This window comes from Chiloscyllium plagiosum, chromosome 41, assembly GCF_004010195.1.
Source record: "Chiloscyllium plagiosum isolate BGI_BamShark_2017 chromosome 41, ASM401019v2, whole genome shotgun sequence".
Classification (NCBI taxonomy): domain Eukaryota; kingdom Metazoa; phylum Chordata; class Chondrichthyes; order Orectolobiformes; family Hemiscylliidae; genus Chiloscyllium; species Chiloscyllium plagiosum.
Window position 1 is genome coordinate 15,038,155 of NC_057750.1, and position 9,191 is coordinate 15,047,345.

General features: G+C 45.2%; 1 protein-coding gene across 1 annotated transcript in view; it reads left to right on the plus strand.

The window, feature by feature from the left end:
• The first annotated feature begins 271 nt into the window (after positions 1–271).
• paf1 (PAF1 homolog, Paf1/RNA polymerase II complex component) overlaps positions 272–9,191 on the plus strand; it is a 38,660-nt gene continuing 29,740 nt past the window's right edge. Inside the window, exons 1-3 of the mRNA XM_043680996.1 lie at positions 272–355; positions 3,394–3,423; positions 5,614–5,706. Coding sequence (XP_043536931.1) covers positions 312–355; positions 3,394–3,423; positions 5,614–5,706 — 167 coding nt within the window. The 5' untranslated portion in view covers positions 272–311. The remainder of the gene's footprint in view (positions 356–3,393; positions 3,424–5,613; positions 5,707–9,191) is intronic.

Sequence of the window (9,191 nt, forward strand, 5' to 3'; positions counted from 1 at the left end):
GTAGGGATTCTGTTCTATTGAATTGACTGCTGAGCCATGGGGTGTGAAGTCAGCACCTGCAAGGGGTGAAGGTCACAGGAAGTAGGGTGCAGTGCCTGGAGAGTTAAAGGTTAATATCTGGGGGCGGAGTTAATGCTGGAGGCGGGGTCAGAGCCTGGGGGCGGGGTCAGAGCCTAGGGGCGGGGTCAGTTCTGTCAGCCTTTCACCGCTCAGCAATGTTGCCGCAGTGATTTCTGGGTGCGGTGTGTGGCATTGTGGGAGTTGTAGGCCTGGGCCTACAGTTCCCAGCATCCGCAGCGCGGCGTGCGGCCATGGCGCCGACAATCCAGAACGCGCAGCGGGACGACGGGCACCGGTAAGTCCGGGGAAGGAGGACACGGAGAGAATCGTTTTACATTTATATATAAGTATAAGCTGTTACTTTCGCGATCGCAGATGCCTTTTCCATAAACTCAGTTTTGTCATTTTCGGCTTTCGTCTCTCAGCCCGATCAACAGATCAACAAGCGGGCACCCACTGGGTCCTAGTGTACAGTTGGCTCATGGGCAATGGCCCACCAAGAGGGAGCTCACTGGGTCCTAGTGCCCATTCAGATTACTGGGCAATGGACCACCAAGTGGGAGCTCACTGGGTCCTAGTGCCCATTCAGTTTACAGGGCAATGGACCACCAAGTGGGAACTCACTGGGTCCTAGTGCCCATTCAGTTTACAGGGCAATAGACCACCAAGAGGGAACTCACTGGGTCCTAGTGTCCATTCAGTTTACAGGGCAATGGACTACCAAGACGGAACTCACTGGGTCCTGGTGCCCATTCAGATTACTGGGCAATAGACCACCAAGAGGGAACTCACTGGGTCCTAGTGCCCATTCAGTTTACAGGGCAATTGACCACCAAGAGGGAACTCACTGGGTCCTCGTGCCCATTCAGTTTACTGGGCAATGGACCACCAAGAGGGAACTCACTGGGTCCTCGTGCCCATTTAGTTTACTGGGCAATGGACCACCAAGAGGAAACTCACTGGGTCTGAGTGCCCATTCAGATTATTGGGCAATGTACCACCAAGCGGGAACTCATTGGGCAAGTGCCTATTCAGGCTACCAGGCAATAGACACCAAGAGCAAACTCACTCTGTTCTAATGCTCTCTATGTTACCTTGGCAAACAATCACCAAGAGGGAAATCATTGGGTCGAAGTGCATACCCATTAATGTTTTCCTGAGACCACCATCAGCTAAATTAATCCTCCATCTCGGCCTACTGTGTTGTTCTCATGAAGCTCAAGGTTAAGTATCTCACTTTTCAATGAGGCACTTAACAGCATTCTGGACTCAATGCTATATCCAATATTCAGATTATAAGCAGTGTCCTGTAATTTGTTCAGTTGGTAGCTGTTCCTACTTGATTCTGTGTTTGCATCCCTTTCGATCAAACTTTTGTTTTTTTTCCCCAGTCCCACTGCCATCCTCGTTTGCATCATGCCATCATTGACCAATGGACTGGGTCCTATTGCCCAATCAGATTACTGGGCAATGGACCACCTGCCTTCCATCCAATTACAGAGCGTCACTTTTATTACTGTGATTACACGTTTCTTGTTTTTTCAGTTCTGAAGAAGGTCATCGACCTGAAACATTATTTCTACATTGCTGCCTAACCTGCGTTTCCAATTTTTTCCACTTATATTCCTGCAGTCTTTTCTGTCCAGTCAGCTTCCCACTTGCTTGCTCACTCTTTGGTCTGCAGTAGTTCTGCCTCCTCTTCAGTTCTCTGCCTGAAGGCAAGTTCATCCCACACCACCACAACCTCCACCACCGGTACAGCAAGGTGGCAAGTCCTGAATCCATGCCAATCAGAATGGGTTAAAGCCCTGTGCTGTTGGCACCATTTTGTCTGCACCAGATATAACAACCTACTGAGTCATCTCCCCTACCTGCAAGTGTCCGTATTGTTGTAGAAACACGTACTGCTACATGCTTGTTGTAGCTTGGAGCTGAGATAATGGTAGAGGCTCCAATTTTCTTTCTGACAAGAAACCTCCTATTCTTATGTTGAAACTTGTATGTTAATGCTTACTGTGTCTGTCCAGGTTAAGACTCCTTCCTTGACCATCAGTCAGGAAGTGGGACTTGACACTGGAGTTTCTGGCTCAGCAGCATGGTCTACTGTGCCACAAGATCTCCTAATCTGCACCAGTTAACCAGTCATAATTTGCCCATTGTTCTTCAGTCTAATCCATTGTTCTCATTCTTGTTCTATTCTTGTGAGCTGGTGTCTCTCCCTGCTCCAGTTGTCAGCCAGACTCTGCTACCAGTCAGTCTTCGGTGTTGGAGTACAGTGGGCATTTCATAGTGTGCACTATGAGGAGGCCTTTCCAGCTGAAAGAAATGTTGGGACATGAATTGTTGGCACCTACAACAGAGGCCAAGGCAGCAGCCCCCACAGGAAGTTAAGGGACCAACTGTATCTTGTATTTTACCCTAATCTGATGATATTGTGATCACTGTATCCCAAATGTTTTGCCACTGAAACATACCCACTTCACCTCCCAGAACTAGATTCAGCATTGCTTCCTCGCTCAAGGGAAATGTGTTGATGCACAAAGTTATGTTCTACATGGTTCAGAAATTCCTCTCCTGTTTTGCCTTTTACGTGAATGCACAGGAATGAGCTTGGGAGCGGGTGTAAGGGCAGAGGTAATCTCTCACTAAAAATACAGCTTCAGAGCTGTAAGTTAAAAGTAGTAAAGTATGTATTTCAATACATAATGTCGAGTAATCATATCGTGCATGATTTTATTGGCAGAACAGGTTCAAGTGGCCATTTCATCATAATTTGTATTGTCAATATATGTTTGATACACAGAAAAAAGAATTTGGTTTAATAATATCATTACATTCAGTACAAAGTAAATGATGAATATATTTATGCTACACAACAGTTTGAGACTGTGTACAGTTTTGTTTTATAAAAAGGACAGAGCAAGAGTCTGAGGCATTGAGAACATTGAACATTTTAAAATTGGTTACATTTTTATGTCTGAGATGGCTTTGAAGAAGGTGGGCATTAGTTTCAGATTGTGTCTGTACTAACAATTGGTTACAATGGGCTGAATGGTGCACTGCACAGGGATCTCACTGATGTGGGTTGTGTCTCAGTACTGTGCTCTTTCATGATATCTTATGTGGAAAATATCATGAGCTGTGGTGAGCTTGAAGTTCACACCATTTCATCTGAGCAAGTGTTCAACTTTGAATGAGATTCTGTGAATGGCAGTGCTTTGTGGAGGCTGATAACTGTTTGCAGAGAAGTCAATGGAGCTAGAGTTGATGCTGATAAACTAAAGGCTTGCTTTCTATCTGAACAGGAATCCTCAATGTTGTTCTTTGTTTTAGGTCCAATGCACATCGGGCAGCACCTGAGAGGTAAGTGATGACTGTGGATGTTTTCAGTCTTTTGCTTAATGAGCATGGGGTCAAACCGATCAACTTTCCCTTTTCACTCTCCCTTTTCTTGTTGAATTATTCACACAGAAAATGTGTCTCGAGAAAAAGAGGAGGCTGAGGGGGTGATAGATTGAGGCCTTTGAGGTTAAGGCGTGATTCACTAGTGGAGGTCCCCCCCATTTTGTTGAGGAAACCAAAACAAAGGGCGTGAATAAAAGCAAAACGCTACAGTTGCTAAAACTTTGAAATAAAAACAGAAAAGGCTGGCAAAACTCAGCAGGTCTGCCAGCAATTGTGGAGAGAAGCAGAGTTTCAATTATTAAACTTGAAACATCAATCCTGTTTTTCTCTCTCTCTCCACAGAGATAGACACTAATAAATCTAATAGGAATTCAGGAGAAACCCCTTTTATATAAAAACACATTAAAATGTAATCTCTCTTACCCAGTGAGTGGTGAGAATGTTGCACTTGCTATCACAGGAGTGGTTGATGCAAATACAATAGGTTATAATAAAACTAGGTAAGTACCTGAGAGAGGAATAGAACAATATAATGAGGGTTGGGAAAATGTTCACAGAGGAAGAATAATCTGTTCGGTGCTTAACTTCTAAGTAATTCTATGTGATGGTTCTTAGTGCTGTGTACAAACCATTAACTATGAGGAAGTGAGGACTGCAGATGCTAGAGATCAGAGTCAAAAAGTGTGATGCTAGAAAATCACAGCCAGTCAGGCAGCATTTGAGGAGCAGAAGAGTCAATGTTCCTGATGAAGAGCTTAGGCTTGAAATACCAACTCTCCTGCTCCTTGGTTGCTGCTTGACCAACTGTGCTTTTCCAGCACCACACTTTTTTGACACTAACCATTAATTGACTTATATCTTCAAGGCAGCTCAGTGGTTAGCACTGCTGCATCATAATGCTAGAGACCTGGATTCAATTCCAGCCTCGGGTGACTGTCTGTGTTGAGTTTGCATGTTCTCTCCATGTTTGCGTGATTTTCCTCCCATAGTCCAAAATGTGCAAAATAGGTGGATTGGCCAAGGTAAATGTAGAGTTACAGTGATAGGATAGGGGTCTGGGTGTGGGTGGGATGCTCTTCAGAGGGTTGGTGCAGACTCGATGGGCTGAGTAGCCTATTTCAGCACTGTAGGGATTCTATGATCTTTCAGACATTTGCGTTTCATGGGTATGTGCCCACATTTACAGAGGCCTCCAGGGCAGAAACATGTTCTCACCAGCCTTTTCTCCACATAGTCTCGCTGTCGATGCCTGTCTGAAGTTGATTTTTCTTTTCTTTTCTCTTCATGGGATTTGAGAATTTGTTACCAGTCCCTGACTGACTCGGAGCTGAATGTCTTACTCGGCCACTTCAGAGGGCAGTTAAATGCTGATCATGTTGCTCTGGATCTGGAGTCACATATAGGGCCAGACTCCCTTCCCTCTAAAGGACATCCAGTGGATTTTTCACAGCAATAAGTGATGGTTTCATGGTCACAGTGACTGATTCCAGCATTACAATTCTAGATCTATTCGCTGAATTTAAATTCAATCAGTTTCTATAGTTGGATTCAAACCAATGTCCTTAACACATTGTCCTAGTGACTCTGTGCTGTGACTCCCCTATTATGTTTGATTGTTGGGTGGTGATTTGTAGTTGCTGCTGTGGCCTTTCTGAATCTCTGAGCTGAAAATCAGCACATGTTACATGTGCCAGTGTTGGTGACCTGTGCTCAAGCACATCACTGACTGAAGTGCAGCTCCAAGTCACCATTCCCTTTGACCTTCATTCGCAGGGCTCGGTAACTACTTGCCTTCATGCTCTTTTGATATTTTAGATATTGCCAGGCCTCTTCATGTTTCAGATTGGTCTGGGATGGGATGAGGGAGAGTGGGTGAAGTTGGCGTCATGCAAGATGGCATGATGCCATGTTTCAGTCCAGATTCCCCTTTGCCATCTCTGCTGTAATGAGTCTCTCATCTCATTATTGTTCCAGACTGGAGACTGGCTAAAATAGTTTTAGCTTCCCTGCTGAGTTTGAGGTTGTCATTATGGTTGGGAGTGGGTTTGGTGGGGTCGGGGTAGAGGGAGGATGGCCTCATGCAAGCTCTGGATATAGCAGTGAGTACTTCTATGACTGAATGCTTGTTGTTTCTCTTATTTTTTCCAGGTCCGGAGTGGTATGCAGGGTGAAGTATTGCAACTCTCTACCAGACATTCCCTTTGACCCAAAGTTTGTGACATATCCATTTGATCCCAACAGGTAAAAGCTGTGTTCAGTCAGTCTACGGGTTTAACTATTTTCCCTCCTCAGCAGCAATGTCTCCCTTCCTGTATGGTATTTATTGTAAATAAATGAAGTCATTTCCCTGGGGTGGTGTGTCCAGAACTAGAGGGCATAGGTTTAGGGTGAGAGGGGAAAGATATAAAAGAGACCTAAGGGACATTTTCTCACAGAGGGTGGTGCGTGTATGGAATGAGCTGCCAGAGGAAGTGGTGGAGGCTGATACAATTAAAGCATTTAAAAGGCATCTGGATGGGTATATGAATAGGAAGGGTTTGGAGGGATATGGGCCAGATGCTGGTAAGTGAGACTAGATTGGGTTGGGATATCTGGTCGGCATGAACAAGTTGGACTGAAGGGTCTATTTCTGTGCTGTACGTCTCCGTGACTCCAAGTGGACTGCACCCTTTTTGGAGAAGAGAGGGAAGATTAGGGTTCAGGCAGGTTAAGGAAGAGTGTTAAGGACTTTATGTCCTTTTGATGTGTAAAGAAGAGAAAACTGCTCCCTCGGTCCAAAGAGTGAGGCAACCAAAGAGGATGACACCCAAAAGCTAGGACTGAGAGCTGAATAGTGTCCTGTGGATTGAACTTAATGCAGTCGGTCTGTGGGCAGGGAAGTTCACTGTTGATGCACTGTCTAGCAGCTGTCTGGTTAAGAAGCTGCCGATAATCACATGGGTGAGAAGCTGCAGCAGTTTAAGTGAATGGAGTGGTGGCAATGATGGTTAGTGATTGAAGGTCAGATGCATCGAGTATAATTAGAGAGGTACTGCTTGAGTGGTTGAGCAAATGGATTTGAGAATCCAGTTATTTGTGGCTAATAGTGGGAGCAGAAACAAGGTGAAACAGGCATAGGAGACGCTTGGCCTTTGAGGCAAGAGAATTAATAATTAATATGGAGAGTCCTGGGGGCACTCCTCAATTGAAATACTGTGAGCCGCTTGTACCCCTGTAAATTCTACCTACCTTTAGTGCCGGTTAGATAGGTTGAGTGACTGAGTGTGGGGTCAGTGTTGCATTAATCGTGGGTGGTTTATCCTGGTGTCCTGAAGAGGAATTCACCTCTGAGCATCAATGGCAGATTAGTCAGTCCCGTGGCTTATTGTGAGAGCTTGTGTGCAGAATAACTGCTTTGTTTAACAGCACTCACCAACTGTCTGGTTCTCCTGTGAAGTATTTCACTGACGTGTAATGATTTTAAATATCTTTCCAATCATGGTGGGGCAAGAGGACTCAGGAATTTGAGTATGTTGGACTTGAAATATCAATTTTGAAATTTTCAAGTGAAACCCAGCTTAGAAGTATCTGTCAGATAAAACACAGATGCTGGAGATCTGAGAAAGGAAGGAAATCGCTGAAGAAACACAGCTCTGACAGCATCTGTGGGAAGAAAGTAGCATTAATGTTTTGAGTCTTGTAACTCCTCATCTGAACAGCTGAGTTTCTTCAGCAATTTCTGTTCTTGTTTGAAAGTCTCTCTCTCTGTGAGTGTCGGGCTGCCATGTGGGTCGCCATGGTGGCTCAGTGGTTAGCACTGCTGTTTCACAGGGTGCTGGGTTCGATTCCACCCTCGGGTGACTGTCTGTGTGGAATTTGCACATTCTCCCAGTTTCTGGGTGTTTCGGTTTCCTCCCACAGTCCAAAGATGTGCAGGTTAGGTGGATTGGCGTGGTTAGCACTGCTGTTTCACAGGGTGCTGGGTTCGATTCCATCCTCGGGTGACTATCTGTGTGGAATTTGCACATTCTCCCAGTTTCTGGGTGTTTCGGTTTCCTCCCACAGTCCAAAGATGTGCAGATTAGGTGGATTGGCCAACGTCAATTGCCCATAGTGTCCAGGGATGTATAGGTTTGGTGGGTTAGCCATGGGAAATGCAGAGTTAGGAGGGTGGGTCTGGTTGGGATACTCTTTGGAGGGTAGGTGTGGACTCGATGGGCCAAATGGCCCGGTTCCATACAGTAGGGATTCTGTGATTCTACAAAGCCAGCAGCAAAGACCAGACGGTCTGGACATTGGACAGAAGAGCTGCAACTGTTCCCTCATCCTCAGCAATGGTGAAACTTTCCACTCCACTTCCATTTTAGTTTTGATCTTTTCTTTTCTGTTTTAGATTAGATCAACAAGGGAGTCATGTATGGAGTCCTACATGTATGGAAACAGGCCACTTGGACCAACAAATCCACACTGACCCTCCTAAGAGTAACCCACCTAGACCCAATCCCTACCCTATATTTACCCTTGACTAATACACCTAAAACTATGGGCAATTTCCCATGGCCAATTCACCTGACCTGCACGTCTTTGGATTCTGGGAGGAAACTGGAGCACCCGGAGGATACCCACCCAGACAAGGGGAGAATGTGCAAACTCCACACAGTCATCCGAGACAGGGATCGAACTCTGGTCCCTAGCGCTGTGAGGCAGCAGTGCTAACCACTGAGCCACCGTTTCATATTGTTTCATATTGTTTCACTCTTGTTTCATATTTCCAACATTAGCAGTTCTTTGTTTTTGTTAAGGTCCAGGAGTGGGAGGTTTCTCCACTGGTTAGGATCGAAGACTACGAGAAGATCTTCTTTCAATGTCATTGCTGTGGCTTTTCTTTGTAACTCCCATTACACTGTGGCTGTTCAGGTCATCAATGTGTAGAGTCAAAAACAATTGCAGATGCTGGAATCCAAGGTCGACAAGTAGGAGGCTGGAAGAACACAGCAAGCCAGGCAGCATTAGGAAGTAGAGAAGTCGATGTTTTGGCTGTAAGAAGCATTATAACCGAAACGTTGACTTCTCCACCTCCTGACACTGTCTGGCTTGCTGTGTTCTTCCAGCCTCCTGCTTGTCTATCATCACCATATAGGCTTGAGATTGCTGTCACCTGGAGCACTGGCTTTGGGTATTTAAGTTAGGTACTTTGCATACATTGGTAAAAGTGCAAGTCCATTATCTTAATGCTGGTGTCGATTCCTGTACATGGTGTGAATGACTAAAGCTGTGATAGCTGTGAGTAGACCGTTCAGCTCTTTGAGTCTGCTTGGCCATTGAATGAGGTCATGGCTGATCTGTGGCCTAGCTCCATATGTCTGCTTTTGGCCATCTCCCTTAATACCCTTTCTTAACAAAAAATTGTCAAGCGCAGATTTAAAACTCAGATCTGTTCTAGCACCGATTGTCATTTGTGGATGAGAATTCCAAACCTGGAATATCTCTGTGTGGTATCACAGAGACATGGTTGCAAGGGGATCAGGGCTGGGAATTAAATGTGCAAGGATAACAGTTAATTTTACAATAAACAATAAGTGCAGGAGTAGGCCATTCTGCCCTTCGAGCCTGCACCACCATTCAATATGATCATGGCTGATCATCCTTAATCAGTATCCTGTTCCTGCCTTATCTCCATAACCCTTGATTCCACTATCCTTGAGAGCTCTATCCAACTCTTTCTAAAATGAATCCAGAGACTGGGC